At 41.3% G+C, this 20,627-nt stretch overlaps 1 protein-coding gene across 3 annotated transcripts in view; it reads right to left on the reverse strand.

The window, feature by feature from the left end:
- SMC1B (structural maintenance of chromosomes 1B) overlaps positions 1-20,627 on the reverse strand; it is a 90,502-nt gene continuing 69,875 nt past the window's right edge. Inside the window, exons 16-25 of one of the 3 annotated variants that reach the window (XM_012449464.3) lie at positions 19,455-19,596; positions 18,393-18,538; positions 16,054-16,207; positions 14,947-15,045; positions 10,518-10,674; positions 9,585-9,739; positions 8,150-8,301; positions 5,814-5,883; positions 1,449-1,559; positions 1-591 (exon numbers count right to left, since the gene is read on the reverse strand). In XM_012449464.3, the coding sequence (XP_012304887.1) occupies positions 490-591; positions 1,449-1,559; positions 5,814-5,883; positions 8,150-8,301; positions 9,585-9,739; positions 10,518-10,674; positions 14,947-15,045; positions 16,054-16,207; positions 18,393-18,538; positions 19,455-19,596 (1,288 nt within the window). In that variant the 3' untranslated portion in view covers positions 1-489. The remainder of the gene's footprint in view (positions 592-1,448; positions 1,560-5,813; positions 5,884-8,149; positions 8,302-9,584; positions 9,740-10,517; positions 10,675-14,946; positions 15,046-16,053; positions 16,208-18,392; positions 18,539-19,454; positions 19,597-20,627) is intronic. The other 2 variants (XM_064368207.1, XM_012449465.3) reach the window with 2 other exon arrangements.

Raw genomic sequence — 20,627 nt, forward strand, 5'->3', positions numbered from 1 at the left:
TTGGAAATTAGAACATTTTTTATTGTTATTTTCAATACTAACATATTTTATCTGAAACAGTTTCCCAAAATCCAGCTTCAAAAGTTTATTAACAATCTTATAACTAATATATTTAAAACCCGAGTAGCTCCCTTAAAGATTACTTGGGTACAAGGCAAGATCAGAGTGAAGATGAAGCAGAATTCAAAATTTTTCCAACCAGACTAGCTTATTTCAAAATAGAAGTTAGAATTACAGTACAAAATTCTACCTTTTCTCTTTTTTAAAACAACTCATTGAACACCAGCTCTCACTGAAAACTCCCTACTAGAATGGGGTGTGAACACGCAAATGAGGTGAGCTACAGTCTCTCTGGCTAGAACTACTAAGATTTCTCTTAAGGGGCGCCCCAGGCTGGTCCTGCTTGCTCCAGAAGTCTGCTGTGGAGGAGCTGTTTGAGTATTAGAGTGGGAACTGAACAGTGATCGGGCCGCCACTGCAAGACTGCCCCTAGAGAGACTCTCGGTGTCTCTTGCTGCTTTCTCTGCCTTCAGTGTCTGGATACTGAGAAAGATCTAGGGTCAAAATTCGGCTGAACATGCAGTCGTCGTACTAAAATGGAGAGAAGACAGTTAAAAGTTTCCCTAATTAGGGAAAAAGTATTATTAAAGTCAAATAAGAGCCATTAGTGAGTCTAGAATTGCATTCAAAAGGAATCTTCTTAAACCTAAAAAGGTATCATCTACATTTACGTCGGTTGTGGGTTTTCTGTTATTATCTGGTATAAGAATTTCCATTACTCATGCATTGTATTTCCAGGTGGTCCCCTAACATTCTGTAGGCACAAGACGGTAAATTAATTTTTATCTTTGCTTAAAAGAAAATGCAGGAAGTAAATCCTAACTGTCCAAAACCAAGTGACCTCAACTAGTGTGCTCTACTGAACTAGCTGCTCTACTCCATCAGTTCAGGTTAGTATTTTCAATGGCTTGAGAAAGGTGTGTTCACACTTTAGAAGTTACTATACAGCTTGGAACTTCTAATGAATTTGTTTTGTCCTCTGATACTTTTGGAGGATAAATGGTTCCTTGCTCTATCACAGTACAATTTGTTTTTGCTTAAAACACTGAAATATTACAGAAATAAGTATAATAGTTTATGTAAATTAACAGACTATTTCACAAAACAAAACTATCCTACTTTTCTGCAATTTTCCCTTTGCTTTTTTCACTTAAAATATATATTGTCACTATCATGCACACTCAAACACCTTAGAGGAAAAAAAAATTATATATATATATATAGTGTCAAGGAAAACACCAGTAGTTACTTTTAATCTTGATTAAAAAAATCATTTAAGCCTCAGACTCTATTTGGAAGTTTTAATTATGAAAGGAAAGCCCGGTGGATGTCAGGGTACTAAGGGGAGTTGACAGTGGGTATACTCCTCTCCCCTGATTTATCTTTACCTCGGGATAGATGCCGATTAGTGCATCGGCTCTGGAATAGAATTCTTCTTTTAGGGAGATGACTATCATCTGAAACTGGTCTTGAGTTTGCTCTTTGATGTAACTTGACACCTGGAAGAAATAAAAAAGTACACATTTCTCTAGGAAGGAAAGGCCTTGTTTCAGTTTAAGTGAATGAGGACTTACCCACCTTTCTGATAGTTCAATAAATCCACAACAACTGAAGAAATGGAAATAGATTCTAAAATGAGAATTAAACCTATGATCGAAGACTTTAACACTTTAAAGAATAAAGCTCCAACTTAAGATACTGTGATGTGAACAGGCAATCAGCCTTTGTAACAAAAGAAACTACCACTCAAAGTATTTTTTGAGGGTGTACAAGGGCTGGCATTTAAACTTCTAACTTCCAGGCCGAGCACGGTGGCTCACACCTTTAATCCCAGCACTTTGGAAGGCTGAGGCAGGCACATCACCTGAGGTCAGGAGTTCAAGACCAGCCTGGCCAACATGGCAAAACCCCATTGCTATTAAAATTACAAAAATTAGGTTGGCATGGTGGCAGGTGCCTGTAATCCCAGCTACTCTGGAGGCTGAGGCAGGAAAAGTGCTTCAACCCAGGAGGCAGAGGTTGCAGTGAGCCAAGATCATGCCACCACACTCTAGGCTGGGCGGCAGAGTGAGAGATTCTGTCTAACAACAAACTTCCAACTTCCTGTTTTGCCAAATCAAAGCCTGAAGGGAAAAATAGGACAATTGATTATGGATTATGATATAAGTCATTTGGTTAGAGGTGAGCTCTGGTTCCTTCAGGAAGCTCAATTCCAAGGAAATGAGCAGTGCAAAATGGATTCAATAGAGACGAGTCTTGGTGAATAAACTACTCAGAACTTAAGAGCGTGATCAACTCCAAGAAAAGAAAAACTATCAACAGTCTAACAAAGGTACTGCCAACTCCTGGGATTTCTCTGAGGGCCTGGAATGGATATTCTCCATGTGTATTGGTTCTGACTGCACCAAAGATCCTATGGACACAAGCTCTGGAAGTAGGAATGGCAGCTTCCGTTGACCAGTGAGTCACTGGCCATGTTTTACATGAGAAAAGAAAGAAACTGCTCTACGAGGCTGAGTTCATAGAAGGAACTTCCAGCATTAGAGGCAATGGCAGTAGCCATTATGACAGGACTACAAAAAAATGGGCTTGGGCCCGTAATAGAAAAAGAAGAGGAGACTATGCGAAGATGCATGGCATGCATTTTTCCTGGAGTTACCAACTGTGAATGCTGGGCACCCTAATCACAAGAGGGAGTGGAGGGTGCTTCATAGTTCCTCATACTACATAACTGCTCATACTCAATTCAGCAACAGCGTGTCAGCTACATCTCAAAGGGATAAAGCAATTAAAAGGTATTAATACATAGGATGGATACTAATAAGACTCTTAAGTAAGACCTAGTACCTGGAGATGCCACCAATGCAAACATCTAATTCTTCCTAAAACGTGGATACCTTAAACGCAACCAAGAAAAGATAGCCACAAAGATTTCCCTTCACAGGATATGGGGTATAAAGTGCCAAAATTACCCTCCTAAGGGGAGATTTGTCGTAAATGAGTCAGCCATGGAATCCAGTCATTAATGATGCACACTGGCTGGCATTCAAGAGACAAGATGTTCTTTTGTTCCTATGTTTTCTTCCCCCAGTTACCATGAAGTTTCTGGCAGAGACTTTTTGCAGGTATGGAGTTGATGTGATATTCTTGTGTATCCTGTGCCATGTTAAAAAAGCAGGACCAGGCTTTGCATTAACAGCCGCTTACAGGGTGGTTGCTCTGGTCATGCTAACAGATACATTTCTCATGATTTATTTATAAACTGCTGTTTTGGGCCAGGCACGGTGGCTCATGCCTGTAATCCCAGCACTTTGGGAGGCCAAGGTGGGCGGATCACCTGAGGTCAGGAGTTTGAGACCAGCCTGCCCGACATGGCAAAACCCCATCTCTACTAAAAATACAAAAAATTAGCTGGGTGTGGTGGCAGACGCCCGTAATCCCAGCTACTCAGGAGGCTGAGGCAGGAGAATCTCTTGAACCTGGAGGTTGCAGTGAGCCGAGATCGTGCCACTACACCCTGGGTGACAAGAGTGAAACTCTGTCTCAAAAAAAGCAGGACCTTCAAGAGATTTGGGTCACATGAATACAACTTGAGAAATGGTCAAAGACTACATTCATGCCATCAGAAGATACCTCAGGTTGCAGCAACTCAGGCATTTCACATGAGACTCAGGGTAAGAAATGAGGAGATCAGCTTTGGAGGTACAGAACCTGCTAGGCAGTACCCTGAGACTGAAAACCTCTCTCAGGCATGGGCTCCTTAACATCACTACTCACAAGGATAGGTTGTAAACCAGAATGCCAATTTTTTTTTTCTTTTTAGATTTCTTTATAATAGAGACAAGGTCTCACTATGTTGCCCAGGCTGGTCTCAAACGCCTGAGCTCAAGTGCTCCTCCCACCTCAACCTCCCAAAGTGTTGGGATTACAGGCATCAACCACTGCGCCTGGCCCAGAATGCCAATTTATAAATAAATCGTGAGAAATGTATCTGTCAGCATGACCAGAGCAGCCACCTTGCAAGCAGCCATTAATGCAAAGCCTGGTCATTTCTTGAAGACAGGTAGGTCTGGAATCAGAACCAGGACAGTCCAATTAACCCATCTCCAAGAATAAATGGCCCCAGCAGCACCATGATATTGGAACTCTGCAGGCTGGTGCTACCCTTCCCCTGCGCAGCAACGGGCACTGCCAGGATTTGCCTCCATTTTGTTCATGTTCCATGGCTGACCCCACTCTCATGTCCAAAATTCAGTCTAGTCACTGTCAAGATGTGTGGGCTAAGAGCCTAGCTCTTTCAGGTGGGCTCTGAGTACCCACCAATCCTTTATTGCTGACTAAAATTTTAACTCTTACGCATGAAATTGTTCCTTAGTTCTTTCATTCTCTCAAAGACTGAAAACAGGATCATGCTCAAGTTCAGTAAATTATTGGATACATTTTGATAAAACTGGAGAGAGAGGGCTGGCGTGGTGGCTGATGCCTGTAACCCCAGCACTCTGGGAGGCTGAAGCGGGTGGATCCCTTGAGCCCAGGAGTTCAAGACCAGCCTTAGCAACATGGTGAAATCCCATCTCTACCAAAAACACAAAAATTAGCCAGTCTCAGCCTGGTCTCAAAATAAATAGATTAAAATTTTTTAAAAAGCTGGGGAGGTAGGATTTTAAACTTTAATTCCTTTGGAATTTATTTAGAGATGGTACTCTTGAACCTTATTAAACAGCTAAATTGATCCATGAGAATAAATAAACCTGTCTGCCACAGGGCCTGTTATTAGGGTATCTCTAATTCCCAACATCTAGATTTGGTGAGAAACCTGTTACGCCAGCAGTAACACTGTTGATAAAGTACAGTGATCCTCATTTGACCCCCATGTTGATTTTCCATTATCTCCTAAAGGTCCCCTAATCCTTGAATGAAAACTACCTTCAATCATCTTGTTTTATGTTTTAGATATTTAGTTTAGATTTTAAAAGGATTTTCTTTTCTGGATTGCAGTGGCACAGTCTCGACTCACTGCAATCTCTGTCTGTTGGGTTTAGATGATCCAACTCAGCCTCTAAAGTAGCTGGGACCACAGATGTGCACCACCATGCCCAGATAATTTTTTTTTTAACTTTTTGTAGGGACAAGGTCTCCCTATATTGTCCAGGCTGGTCTCCTAGGACTCAAGCAATCCACCCGCCTCAGCCTCCCAAAGTCCTGGGATTACAGGCACGAGCCACCAAGTCCAGCCCACGAGGACTGTTTTTTTTGTTGTTTTTTTTTTTTTTGAGACAGAATCCCCGTTGCTTAGGCTGGAGTACAGTGGTATGAACTCAGCTTACTGTAAACTCCACCTCCAGAGTTCAAGCAGTTCTCCTGCCTCAACCTCCCAAGTAGCTGGGATTACAGCCCTCGCCCCCAGTCCTGGCTAATTTTTGTATTTTCAGTAGAGACGAGGTTTCACCATGCTGACCAGGCTGGTTTCAAACTCCTGACCTCATGATCTACCTGCCTCATGATGAGCCTCCCAGAGTGCTGGGATTACAGGCGTGATCCACCGTGACCAGCCAAGGATTTTTCTTTTTTTTTTTTTTTAAGATGGGGTTTCACCATGATGGCCAGGCTGGTCTTGAACTCCTGACCTCAGGTGATCCACCCACCTCAGCCTCCGAAACAGCCAAGGATTTTTAATGTGCAATTTATATTGCTTGCCTCACATGATCCTTGATTTGTAGACAATCTATTGAAAATTAAAATCAACAACTTACTTTGCCTATGTTAGTGTTGTCTAGGGCTGCATCCACTTCATCTAAAACAAAGAATGGGGCAGGGCGAAAACTAGAAGAAAATTACAATCAAGTAAGTTACAATTGTCTATTTGTTTTACAAAAGACTTGGAGAAAAAGATTAACAGTATTCAGAATAAATAAAGCACATTCTTTTAGATATTTCTAAGTAAATTGGTGACCTCTATGTTACTAAATCCAATGTTCAGTTATCAGTCCACATGTATGTGACCTATGCAAGGAGTATTTGGGGTTGGTCACTCCCTCCTTGAAATACTGCTCTGTGACTTGTAGGAGGACATAGTCTACTTTCCCTCAGCCCCTGTTCTTTCTGAGTCTGAGAACTAGTGCCCTCAGGGCTCTGTGCTTATCTAATCAATTCCCTTGGTGACTGCATCTGGCCTCAGGGTTTTAAATACCACCCAAATACTGAAGGCTCCCACACTTCTGCCAATAATTCTAACCTATCTCCTGAACATTCACCTCAAATGTCCAACTACATTCTCTACAATTCTGTGTGGGTGTCCAATACATATCTCAAACTCATCTCAAACTAACCCCCACAGCCCTCCAAACCTGGTCCTCTTGTAGTCTTCCCCATTTCAGTGAATGGCAGCTCTTATTACTCTGGTTGATTAGGTCAAAACCCACAGAGCCATCCCCTTCACATCTCTTCCTTCATATCCCATACCCTGTCAGCAAATTCCATCTGCACAACCATATCCTCTCATCCTGGCCCAACCCATCACCATCTTTCACTTTGTTACCAGTGATAGCCCTGTGCTTGCCACTGCTGCATACAGTCTATTCTCCATCCCTGCCAGGCACACACTGCCTTCGGGGCCTTTGCACCTGCTGTTGCTGATATCTTAGAACTTTCTTCCCTTGGCTATCCACATGACCGGCTCCATTTATTCCTTCAAATCTTTGCTCAAATGTTACCTTCTCAAATAGACCTTCCCTGATGACTCTAACATTGCTAACCCTTGCCTGCCACTCACCATCTCCATTCCCTGCTTTATTTTTTTCTCTATAGAACTTGTCATTTTCTAATCTCTATATTGGATAGTTTACTAATTTACTTTATTTATTGTCTGCCTTCCCCAACTAAAATGAAGTATCTTTGAGGCAGGTATATTGTTTTGTTCACAGCTGTCTCCCCAGTGCCTGCAACAGCACCTGATACACAGTAACTAGTAAATATATGTTGACTAAATGAATGGGGGTGTCACCTAGTCTGATTCTGCTCAGATGACTTGTTGAGAGCAGGCCTCCTGCTTTTATGGTTTTCTCTTTTCCTTTCCTGTGGCAGCCTATTCCTTTTCCTTCTGGAGACCAGTAAAAAGTTGTCAAACTCCTGTATGTTTTTGTTCCTAGTCATGGAAATAGAGAAGCAGCAGCATCTATACTTTATTGTATTATGTATGTATTTTTTGAGACAGAGTTTTGTTCTTTCAGCCAGGCTGGAGTGCAGTGGCATCATCACGGTTCACTGCAGCCTCCAACTCCTGGGCTCCAGCGATCCTTCCACCTCAGCCTCCAGGTAGCTGGGACTACAGCCATGTATGACCTTTCTGTTTTCGGTAGACATGGGGGTCTCACTATGTTGCCCAGGCTTAGCATCTATACTTTAGATCTTCATCTAATGTTCTGAATCTTGAAAGAGGTTAATTGCCTTAATTCTAGAGAACTTTTTGCTTCTTGATTTGTTTTACAAAAAAACAGTTCCACTGCCATCAGTGGAAATGAGAAGGTTAAATGCTTTTATAGAAAAAATACTTCAACATTCTTTACTGTTAAGTAGCAGATCCCTGAATATGGACTAAGAAAATAATATACAAGTTGGGTTTTTTTTTTTTTTTGGTCAATCCTGATGTCACCTCTGGCCATTCCAAATATTTTTTCTTTTCTAAAATGGAATAGTAGTAGCTATTGATAATAACAGAAATTGAATAAAAATCTGTCAATAACTAGCTGGGCATGGTAGCATGTGCCTGTCGTCCTGGCTACTCAGTTGGCTGAGGCAGAAGGATCACTTACTTGACCCAGGAGTTCAAGCCTAGCCTAGGAAACATGGCAAGACTCTGTCTCAAAAAAAAACCCCAAACCACTAAAAATCTGAATTCTCTCTTAGATTTCTGTGTAAAGTCTAAATTGTTGTAGGCCTAAAACATAATCTGAATTGTCTGGCTGAAGAAGATAGTTTTGTATCCCATTTGCTAAATATCAATAAAGACAACAGTTAGTATTATCATCTGTAGAAACGTCCTCTTGGCTTCTGCCCTGATATGAAAACTGAATAGCTTTTGTGATCTTACCTGTGCACGGCAAACAAGAGAGCCAAGGCTGCCACACACTTTTCTCCCCCTGACAAATTGTCCATTGGCATAAACCGTTTGCCTGGGGCTACACAGTTATAGCTGATTCCTTCCAAGTAAGGTTCTTCAGGGTTCTCTGGACTAAGAAATGCCTGAAACACATGTTATTTGTTTAGCAGTATCAGAAAAGCAACCACTAAATTTCATCTTGGCGTTTAACTACAAAATATTGTATTGGTTAGCTTTTCTTCAATTTTTGTGGAAAACTACCAATGCCTATAAATAATGTATTGAGTTGTACATGTAATCACAGACAAGAGAGTTGTCTGGGTAGGCAATAGAGGGGGAAACACACTAACATACCCAGGGATCAGCCCTTTCCACCAGACTGCCAGTCAGACCTCAGCGGCACATGCCACAGTCTTACAAAACAGTCTTCATGCAATTCACTCACTGGTACGTTCACCAAACCTTTACTGAATACCTATTAAGGGCCAGGTACTGTAGATACAGAGATAAATCTTATTCTCAAAGTGTTAGGCATGGTGACTCACGCCTGTAATCCCAACACTTTGGGAGGCTGAGGCAGGTGGATCACTTGAGGCCAGGAGGAGTTTGAGACCAGTTTGGCCAACATGTTGGAACCCTGACTCTACAAAAAATAAAAAATTAGCCAGGTTTGTTGGTGTGCGCCTGTAATCCCAGCTACTTGGGAAGCTGAGACACTTGAACCTGGGAGGTGGAGATTGCAGTGAGCCGAGATCACACCACTGCGTTCCAGCCTGGGCAACTGAGGGAGACTCCGTCTCAAAGAAAAAAAAAAAGAGTTAATGGGTTTTAGTCTTACTTTACTGAAAACAAGTTATTTCAGTTGAAGTTCTAAATACCTGAAGCAGGATCACCTTAGTCATAATGTGAGAAAACAAAACCAGAGCAGGTATGTAAGGCCCAACCTACATCTTTATTTCAAATTCGATTCCACAAGTATTTGCTATGGATGTTGATAACAGAATGGGAGTGGTTATCATTAAAAGGGTCATATCGGAATTTGAACCCTGCCTTTAGTTCTTTTCCTCTCTTGTTACTCTGGTCACCTCTACAGATCAATCATCTTCCCAGGATCCTCTATTATTCCACATTTACCAGAAAGACCAACAGTTCTATAAAATCAAATTAGTACCAAACTACAGAATTTTGATTTAGTCCATTCATTTTTTGGATAAAGAAACAGACCCAGAGAGATTTTGACTTGTCCACACTGGATAGTGTGAAGTGAATGGGATCTACAGTGCAGGTCCTAACCACTCTTCATGAACTGACTTTGCCCCACAAGTGAGTTGTTCAAATAATGTGGCAGCGGTTATTTCCCACCAGGAAAAACCCACCACCAGTAACACAGAATTCCCATTAGTATTTGAGGATGAACGATACATACTTGGGCACTGTTGTTTCTGCAGAGCTTCTTGTAGATTTGATCAATTGTTATTGAGACATGCTCAAAACACCGGCTGAAAAGATCGTATCTCCTTTTTTTCACTTGTTCGAACTCTTGCCTACAGATTCTGGCTTCCTTTCTGCTGGCCTCAAAAGCTAAGAGAGAATCAATATTCTTTATTTTAGAGACCACTGAGGAGGTTCTGTCACTTAAACTACAAAGCATAAAATATTTTTAAAACTGGATTTGAGTTTGGATCTCTTGAGTAAATGTACCTCAAAAATATATAAACTATTAATTCCAAGAGCATAGCTCTTAGAATTGATGAGCCTCTTTTCTAGTACAGATAATTGCTAAATAATATTGATAAGTTCTGATAGAGTATTTTTCATTTTGAGACGGAGTCTTGCTCTGTTGCTCAGGCTGGAGTGCAGTGGTGCAGTCTTGGCTCACTGCAACCTCTGCCTCCCAGGTTCAAGCAATTCTCCTGCCTACGCCTCCCAAGTAGGTGGGACTATAGGCATGTGCCACCACACCCAGCTAATTTTTTGTATTTTTAGTAGACACGGGGTTTCACCATGTTGACCAGGCTGGTCTTGAACTCCTGACCTCAGGTGATCCACCCACCTCAGCTTCCCAAAATGCTGGGATTACAGGCATGAGCCACCATGCCCAGTCTGATACAGTATTTATTAAGCCAATTTTGCTGGTATGAAAAAACATGTTTTAAAATCACCAATAAACCTGGTTTTAAATTAAAACACTTTTCAAAAAGGAAACAGTGATTCAGTATTAGAAGCACATATTAATATAAGACTACAGAGGAAAAAAGTCTAATAAAAAGGGACAATAGAAGTGAAGATTGTTGGCGAATGGTATAGAAATGAAAACACCCATGAATATAATCTTCTTAGTGACTACACTCAATTTTACCATCTGTGGATTCTTGAAACTTGTCTCTGATAGTCTTTAAGTTCTCCAGTGCTCGTAGGTTTGGGGCTGCTGTTTTCAATAGGATTTCTTCCTGGGATGCTACCTGCTGCAATAAGAGCTTAAGGTGGGCCTCGACTTCTTCATCAGTTTGTAGAGCCTATTATGAACAAAGAACAACACTGACTGGCATGACATGCCTTTTACATCCAGCAAGCTAAGGTGTGTGCATGGGGCCCTTCACCATCTGGCACCCCAGTTCCCTCTGGATCTACTCCTCTCCCCAAAGCCCTCTCTGAGCCTGGAGGTGCAGTCCTGCTGCAATATGTGTAGCTTCCTAAGTCAGCTGTGCTCTTTTCTTGGAATACATTTCAGCTTAATTTTTAATCTGGCTAAAAAGCAACAATATATATTTCATCTTCATTTATTTTAAAATATTCATAATCTACGATGTATTACAATGAGGATTCAATGATGGAAGCTATTCAGTCTTTGCCTTTAAAGACTCACAGGGAAGTCAGACATATAAATCGGATTAAAAATTTTTTGTAAGAGACGTGTCTCGCTCTGCTGCTCAGGATGTCTTGAGCTCCTGACCTCAAGCAATCCTCCTGCTTCAGCCTCCCAAGTAGCTGGGATTTAAACTGGCTTTTACAGCAGGGTGAAAAGACTCCTAACAGGGCAAGCATAGGTACTACAGTGCAGAGTGAGGGGATCCAATCCAGCTAGACAGGTTAACACTTAACCTGACACGAGTGGTAATAGAAGAGAAAAAGTAGCCATGCCCTTCCAGGAAATCTTTTTTTATTTTGAGATGGAGTTTTGCTCTTGTTGTCCAGGCTGGAGTGCAACGGCATGAACTCAGCTCACCGCAACATCCACCTCCCAGGTTCAAGTGATTGTCCTGCCTCAGCCTCCCAGGTAGCTGGGATTACAGGCTCACATCACCATGCCCAGCTAAGTTTTTGTATTTTTTTAATAGAAACAGGATTTAGCGAGGCTAGTCTCAAACTCCTGACCTCAGGTGATCTATTGCCTCGGCCTCCTAAAGTGCTGGGGTTACAGGCGTAAGCCATCGTGCTCGGTCCAGGAAATTTTTTTTTTTTTTTTGCCACAAATATAATCAGAGCCCCAAAAGTCTAACAAAAATATATTAACAGCATATGAACTGAAAAGATGTGGTGGATATTACTACTGAGTATCTGTTCTCCATTTTTTCTTTTAATGCAGCACGTGCTTTTGACCAGGTGGATCCATTTCTTGGTCCTGGATCCCATGTACTTAGGAGGCAGGACCTGTTTGGTCTAAGGTTAAGTACACCATCCTCCCTCTACAGTAACTGGTTCAGCAATGAATATGTGACCCCATTCAGGCAACTGTGATGAGGGGACAGTTGCTGAGGCTTTGTAGGTAAAACTTTTCTTCAATTTTACAACAGCATGTAAACCAGAGAGTATCTGAGATAGGTCTCAATCAATTTAGTTTATTTTACCAAGGTTAAGGACATGCTCCAGAGGTAAGTCTGTGCCTTTCTCCAGAGATAATTTTAAGGGGTTTGATATTTAAAGGGGAAAAGCAGGCAGGAGCAAGAGGGAGTGTATGGTCACATCACTGAATCCATTATGTTGCAGGGGAAGGGAGTAGGTAGGGAATAGTCAATTATGTATTCATCTCATGCTCAGTAAATCAGCACTTTACCATAAGATGAACACTGAGGCCGGGCGCGGTGGCTCACGCCTGTAATCCCAGCACTTTGGGAGGCCGGGGCGGGTGGATCACGAGGTCAAGAGATCGAGACCATCCTGGTCAACATGGTGAAACCCCGTCTCTACTAAAAATACAAAAAATTAGCTGGGCACGGTGGCGCGTGCCTGTAATCCCAGCTACTCAAGAGGCTGAGGATTACAGGAGGAGGAGGTTGCGGTGAGCCGAGATCGCGCCATTGCACTCCAGCCTGGGTAACGAGCGAAACTCTGTCTTAAAAAAAAAAGATGAACACTGAGTAGCTACCTGGGGAGATAATTTTTTTTGTATGTGTGGAGACGGAGTTTCTCTCTCTGTCACCCAGGCTGGAGTGCAGTGGCACAATCTCGGCTCACTGCAACCTCTGCCTCCCGGGTTCAAGCAATTCTACTGCCTCAGCCTCCTAAGTAGTTGGGATTACAGGTGCGCTCCACCACACTCGGCTATTTTTTTTTTGGCCAGGCTGGTCTTGAATTCCTGACCTCAGGTGATCCACATACCTCAGCCTCCCAAAGTGCTGGGATTACAGGCATGAGCCACCACGCCCAGCCCTACACAAGAGTTTTTTAATTTTTTAATTTTTTTTTAATTTTATTATTATTATTTTTTAAGATGGGGTTTCACCATGATGGCCAGGCTGGTCTTGAACTGACCTCAAGTGATCCACCCACCTTGGCCTCCCAAAGTGCTAGGATTACAGGCGTGAGCCACTGTGCCCGGCCAAGAGTTTTTTATATGTAGCTCTTTGCTTAGGAACAAAAGGGAAGGCAGCTTTTTGCATGACTCAGCTTTCAGCCTAATTTCTTCCTCTTGGTATAGTGAACTGGGGTCCAGGTCTTCATTTTCCTTTCACAAGCACCACTACAAAAGACAGCTTCTTTCTTCTCTGAAGGTTGTAGCTGTGTGGCTGGAAAGCCAAAAACAGTTGCACTCGTTTTGCCTTCAGGAGAGAAGCAGCTTCAGAATGAAGCCAACACACAAAGAAATGTATGGCTCCAGGGGATCACTGGGAAACAGAGCCAGAGCTGCTCAATTATAGGAACTAAATTCAGTTAAATTAAAGCTGAATTCCAGATCTGTGCTCTGCAGCGGTGAAGGATGTGCCATACCATCACCTACAATCCTGAGAAAGGCCCTGTAGGTCTACTGAGGGTACTGCAGTAGGACACCAGCAGAGCAAATTTGGGATACTGGAATAAGTAGTTGGTTACTTTTATTTATTGAAGGACTTCTCAAAAACTTTAATATTAATTGTGAATCTCCAAGAAGGGAAAATACTTTCTCAAAAAGTAACCACAGAAACTTTTCTTCTTTGGCTAGACATTTCATGATACCAGTGTTCTACAGAACACAGAAATGCGGACATAAACATTTTTTAAAGTAACCTATTTACTGCGATTTTGAGATAACATGATATAATAGATATATATTTGGTTTTCGTCTCAGTTCTAGGCACAGCATACCTAAAACCTTTGCAATTTCCTAAGTGGTAGGAATGAGAGGAGCATCTTCTATTAGTCATAAGAAGCCCCTTTCAACCATAACTGAGTTTATGCTAATGAGCTGACTATTGGAGGATGGGGACTATTGCAAGATGAACCAACTAGGTGATTGAAGGGTTGGAACCTTCAGCCCTCTTTTCTAAGGAGGTGGGGGAGAAAGGCTGAAAATTGAGTCTGATCACCAATTGGCCATGATTTACCAACCACGTATGTAATGAAGCTCCCATAAAAATCCCTAAACCAGCCGGGCGCGGTGGCTCACGCCTGTAATCCCAGCACTTTGGGAGGCCGAGGCGGGTGGATCACGAGGTCAAGAGATCGAGACCATCCTGGTCAACATGGTGAAACCCCGTCTCTACTAAAAATACAAAAAATTAGCTGGGCATGGTGGCGCGTGCCTGTAATCCCAGCTACTCAGGAGGCTGAGGCAGGAGAATTGCCTGAACCCAGGAGGCGGAGGTTGCGGTGAGCCGAGATTGTGCCATTGCACTCCAGCCTGGGTAACAAGAGTGAAACTCTGTCTCCCAAAAAAAAAAAAAAAAAAAAAAATCCCTAAACCGTGGTTTTCAAAGAGCTTCCAGGTTCGTGACCACACAGAGATGCTGGAGGGTGACATGCCTGGAGAAGGCAGGAGAGAGGACGTGGACCCTTTCTCATACCTAGTCCTATGCATCTCTTCCATTTAGCTGTTCCATGAGTTGTATCCTTTAAAAATTAACTAGTAAATGTAAGTAAAGTATTTCCCTGAGTTCTGTGAGCCATTCTAGAAAATTATCAAATCTGAGGAAAGGGTTGTGGGAACTCCTGATTTATAGCCAGTTGGCCCCAGTCTGGGAGGCCTGGACTTGTGACTGGCATCTGAAGAGTGGCTAGTCTTGTGGCACCGAGCCATTACCTTGTGGGATCTGATGCTAACTCCAGTTGGACAGTGTCAGAATTGAACTGGATTGTAGAATACCCACTTAGTATTCAAAAAATTAGAGAATTGCTTGGTGTGGGAGAGACCCACAATTTGGTGTCAGAAGTTTCATGATTACAGTGTTTTTCCTTTGTATATTTCTTCCAAAACCATTAGGAAATCTATTTTTAAAAAACCCACCCTTAATTCTATCATCTAAAAATGATTCTGTAATGTTTAAATATTCCATATTACTGTGAGTGATAAACAACAGAAAGCTTTCCATTACCTTCAAATCCTCACTTAGAGAACTGTAGTCTACTTCGAAGGCTTCTTCTTTTTCATAGATAGCAATTATTGCCTGTGTACTTTCTGCTTCAGTTCCCATCTGAAAAATATGTGAACACAAACACTTGTTAAGTTTGTCCTATATGGAGTGGTTCATGGCACTCCAAAAACAATTACTATAGTAACATCAAAGATCACTTATCACAGATCACCTTAACAGATAAATAATTAAAAAGTTTGAAAGATTTTGAGAATTATCAAAATGTGACACAGAGAAACAGAAAAGTGAGCACATGCTGTTGGAAAACTGGTACCAACACACTTTTCTCGACATGGGGTTACCCCAAATCTTCAATTTGTATTTAAAAAAAAAACCCCTGCAATATCTGTGAAACACAAAACAAGGCATGCATGTATATGGGAGGATGTGCATAGGTTAAATACCAAATCTATGTCATTTTAGATAAGAGACTTCAGCATCCTCAGATTTTGGTATCCATGGGGGGATCCTGGAACTATCCCTGTGGATACCAATGAATGATTGTACTCTTGCCAATCTAAATCCTGTATAATCCAAATGTGGTTAAACAAAAGAAAGAAAAGAAAAAGCGCCAACAGGGAAATGTTAGTGAGCCTTGGTTTTATCTTGTGATTTCTATGTCCATTCTTGCCTCTCCCTGTTCCCTTACCACCCAGAGACACTCAGTAGGGCACGTTTCTTCAATTCAACTGTTGGAGAAGGTGCAGAGCAAGAAACCCATCCCCCACCCCGCCTGCCCCGACATGATGTAAAATGTTATCAGAGTGCAGGGGACCACCCATGCGGTGGATGATCTGCATACTGCCTGTGGTTCATTGTGTAAAAACGTTCTTAACTCCAACAACTTTTAATTCTCTGGTTTCTCTTGGGTATCTAATATATAGGTAAGAAACATGGGTTCATCCTGTGGCCCTAGTCCTCTGAGATAAGTCATTTTGCCCTTTTTCCCTCCTAAGAGATATCTCCACCACCCCTAAAGGGGCTACAGAACAGGAGAAAGAATAAGCAAAGGGCAATGCATTAAGTTCCATACAACAGCATGTATTTTACAGTCATTTGCTAGAATACCTGCACTTCAATGATGTCATCCAGTGACCCCAACAAAAGAACTATCTCAATGTCTTGCACTTTGCAATTAAGCAGCAAGTTATGCTTCTCTAATCGTTTCTGTTCCAGAGAAGTTTGAATAATTACAACTTCTTTCTGCAACTTCACCACTTCCCTGTAATTACACAGATATGAAAAAGTAATTTTACTCATTATGTAATGTTGCACCAAGGAAGAAAAATGTATGCTATAAACTTATATGAAAAAAAGATTACTTATTCCCATGAGTGCTGTAAGTTCTAGAATCCTCTCATTGATGTTTGTAATTTAATTGTTAACACTCCTGAGAAAGGCCATGAATATACTTAGTTAATCTGAGGGAGCGTTTTCCACTAGTAAGCATTACTGATTTAATCAAGGTTACCAAAGACAGTGCTTTCCTAGGTACTTTATTTTTAAATCTGCATAATTTTTCAAGCTGCAATTCTCAAATATAAGCTCTACATTTTAGAACCTCAAATCAAGATAAATAGTCTCTTAGTAAAAGAAATCCCTTGCCGGATAAGCCATATACACCTAATAATCTGGTTTCTTTATTACCACCACCACTAATGTAGTAATGCCTTCTATCTGAAAATGAGGGCTTGGGTCTTACTAATTGAAATCATGTGCCTGTAGTCCCAGCTACTCGGGAGGCTGAGGCAGGAGAATTGCTTGAACCCAGGAGACGGAGGTTGTGGTGAGCAGAGGTCGTGCTATTGCACTCCAGCCTGGGTAACAAGAGCGAAACTCCATCTCAAAAAAAAAAGAAAGAAAAATCATGTGGGTTTTGTTAAAAGACCTAGAAAGAGGACAAAAAAGAAATTGAAAAAAGAAAAAAAAGAACTATGTGTTTTTCAAGAATATTAAGAGAAAAAGAAAGTATCCTGTTTTGGCTAATTGTGGTGGCTCACGCCTGTAATCCAGCACTTTGGGAGGCCAAGGCAAGAGGATCACTTGAGCCCAGAAGTTTGAGACGAACATAACAAGACATCTCTTTAAAAAAAAACAACAGAGGAATGTGTTCTATTTACACAAAATACAAGAGTTTTAAAAAAGCAAGAGTAAACAGACTTTAATTCCACTCCAAAATCTTAGACAACTTTCTGGCTGTATCTTGAAATACTGAAGGTCAGGCTGAGGCAGGAGAATTGCCTGAACCCAGGAGGCGGAGGTTGCGGTGAGCCGAGATCGCGCCATTGCACTCCAGCCTGGGTAACAAGAGTGAAACTCCGTCTCAAAAAAAAAAAAAAAGAAATACTGAAGGTCTTCGGACAGTGAGAAAAATTGTAGAATGCCAAAAGGCTGAGCCAAAACAGAGAACTAATATGTCTAATCAGTCATGGTTGTGTAAATCATGATGTATGGCAGGAAAGCAGGTGTCATTTTGGTACAAGCCAGTCAAAGTGTCGTCACCATCATCATGGCAAACACACATGCTAATCTCGTGCCAGGTACTAGTCTAAGTGCGTATGAATATTAACACATGTAATACAGCAATTCTGTGAGGTAGATACATATGATACCTTAATTTCCTGATGAGGTATCTAATATATTGGTAAGAAACATGGGTTCATCCTGTGGATGGGTTCCTGATGAGGAAATTAAGGTATCATATGTAAACAGCAGAGCTGGGATATGAAACCAGAAATTGTGGCTCCAAATTCTATCTCCTTACCCTCTACGCTATCTTACACAGACTAGAGGGAATCTCTGTACAACAGGAAGCACCAATGTCAAGGTAGATTTAGGATAAGGGACTCTATACAGGTTCATGTTTTCATCTAACAAGAAGAACTGTTTGCTCTAGGCCGGGAGCAGTGGTTCATGCCTGTAATCCCAGCACTTTGGGAGGCTGAGGCAAGCAGGTAACTTAAGATCAGGAGTTTGAGACCAGCCTGGCCAACATGGTGAAACCCTGTCTCTACTAAAAGAGAAACACACATACACACACACACAAAATAGCTGGGCATGGTAGTATGGGCTTATAGTCCCAGCTACTCAGGAGGCTGAGGCAGAAGAATCACTTGAACCTGGGAGGCGGAGGTTGCAATGAGCTGAGATCACACCACTGCACTCCAGCCTGGGCAACAGAGGGAGACTTTTTGTCTGAAGAAAAAACAAAACATTATTTGTTCTAAATTAGCCACCTCTCCTGGTTTAGAATGTTTGAAAAAAAAATTAGAATGAAGGGTGTGATGTGAGACCAAGAGCAACAAAGGGCATATATACAAATGCAACTCATTTAGTACATTTCAGATAGATGGTTTCCATGTTTAAAACTCTGATTAGGTCTTTCAAACTGATGAAGTCTTGATTACCTATCAACAGCCAGAAACTTCTTCCGTTCCTCTTCAATTTGAGTTTGAACTTTCTCAGCATTGGAGTTCTGAGTGACACATAGGTCCTTAAGTTGCTGCTGCTTTGCCATGAGTTCATTCACTATTTGCAGACAGTTTTCTTCAGCCTGAACAGAGAGGATTTGCATTGTAGATTTACCATTTTTTATATTAATAAGATAATTCTATGATCTTATCAGTAACACCAAACCATTCATCCCAAGATGAACTGTATGTGCTACTTGACCCTCTATCATGGACTGTGACTCACTCATTCTATACTTTTTAGAAACTGATGATCATTACCTGCCTTTGTCCTTCATTTTGTTTTTAGGTTTTTTTTTGTCCTTCATTTTGGATTCATTCCTCAGCTCACTGCCATCTGACTTCTGTTCCCAATCTCCAATGAGAGTGTTTTTACTATCATGATCTCTAATTGGCAATTAAACAGACATTTTCCAGTCTTTTATGTTTTCGACAGCCTTGATCATTTCCTCCTTCCTGAAACTTGGGATTCTGTGATGCCACCTCTTCTGGCTCTCCTCATTAGCTAAGTGACCACCTTCCAGATCCCATAGCTGTTCCACTGCTCTTCACTGCCTAACTCCCTGCTAGAAAAGTCTCAACCATTCTCATGTGGTTTCAGTTTGCTGCCATTAACCAGCAACTCCCAAATCTGTATCTCCAGCCTAGACTTCCCCATTATCTACTCTTTAACAGCCTGATGGAAATTACCGTCTAGACATTACATAGGCAACTCAACCTCCACAGGTCCAGAATTTTCTCTCCTTAACCTGCTGCTCCCATTCACCAATCACCCAAGTTAGAACTAAGGAGTCATCTGTGGCACCCCCTTGCCCTTCCTCCCATGTTGATATCCAGTAATTCATATAGCTCTGCTGATTTTACTTTAAGTATTTCTTAAATCTGCCCCCAACCCCTTTGATCTCTAACAGGACCCTGCAGGAGCTCACAAAAGGTTTACTACATGAAGGAAGTCATAATTTCAATGAAGAGGCACTTCAGCCACCCATTATTAATTACCTTCTTTAGGTGATCAATGTCTTCTCTACCTTTCTGGATAGTTTCTTTTAATATGTTGATCTTATTCAGTTTCTTCTTAAGCTGGTTGCGACTATACTCAAGTTGAATATTAAGCAGAGTTTTTTGTTTTTCAAATTCTAATCTAGTATAATAAAGTCAAGCATAAAAAGTATAAGCAGAAAACTTTTATTCCTTTTTTTTTCTTATGGGAAATTTCAAACAAATATAAAAGTAAAAGGAACACTATAATTAACCCTCAAGTAGCTATCACCTAACTTAATAATTATCAATTCATGGTCATTCTTGTTTCATCTATAACTCCACTAATTGCCTCTCTAACCACTGGCTTATTTGAAGCAAGTTCTAGAGGTGCATTATTTTATTTGTAAATGTTTTTGTATGTATCCATAGAAGTGAAATGACTTTTAACTCATAACCTTATGGCTAAAATATAATTCCTTAATCTCAAATTGCTGTCATTGACAAATTTCCTTTTACAAATTCTTTTAGGCTGGGCGTGGTGGCTCATGCCTGTAATCCCAGCACTTTGGGAGGCCAAGGTGGGCACATCACTTGCGGTCAGGAGTTTGAGACCAGCCTAACAAATATGGTAAAATTCCACCTGTACTGAAAATACAAAAATTTGCTGGACTTGGTGGCGTGCGCCTGCAGCCCAGCTACTCAGGAAGTTGAGTCAGGAGAACCGCTTGAACCTGGGAGGCGGAGGTTGCAGTGAGTTGAGATCTCGCCACTGCACTCCAACCTGGGTGATACAGCAAGACTCCATCTCAAAAAAAAAAAAAATCTTTTAAAAAAAGAAAAATTAGTTGTTTGAATCAGGATCTACACATTGCATATGGGTGATATGTTTCTTAAATCTTTTATAATCTACAGGTTTCCTCCTCTATTTTTCTTTAAATTATAATTTTATGTGTTTATTCTTATTATTTAGTCAGTTTTTCAAATAACTGTTTTCCATCCAGTTTTGTTACCCTGGTGAGGAGTTGTGACACTTTGGAGGAGAAGAGGCATTCTGGTCTTTGGAATTCTCTGCCTTTTTGTGCTGGTTTCTCCCCATATTTGTGGCTTTATCCACCTTTGGTCTTTGATGTTGGTGGCCTTTGGATGGGGTCTCTGAGTGGACGTCCTTTTTGTTGATGTTGATGCCATTCC

Source organism: Aotus nancymaae, unplaced genomic scaffold, assembly GCF_030222135.1.
Source record: "Aotus nancymaae isolate 86718 unplaced genomic scaffold, 86718_ANA_hifiasm-v0.15.2.pri h1tg000076l, whole genome shotgun sequence".
Taxonomy (NCBI): Eukaryota; Metazoa; Chordata; class Mammalia; order Primates; family Aotidae; genus Aotus; species Aotus nancymaae.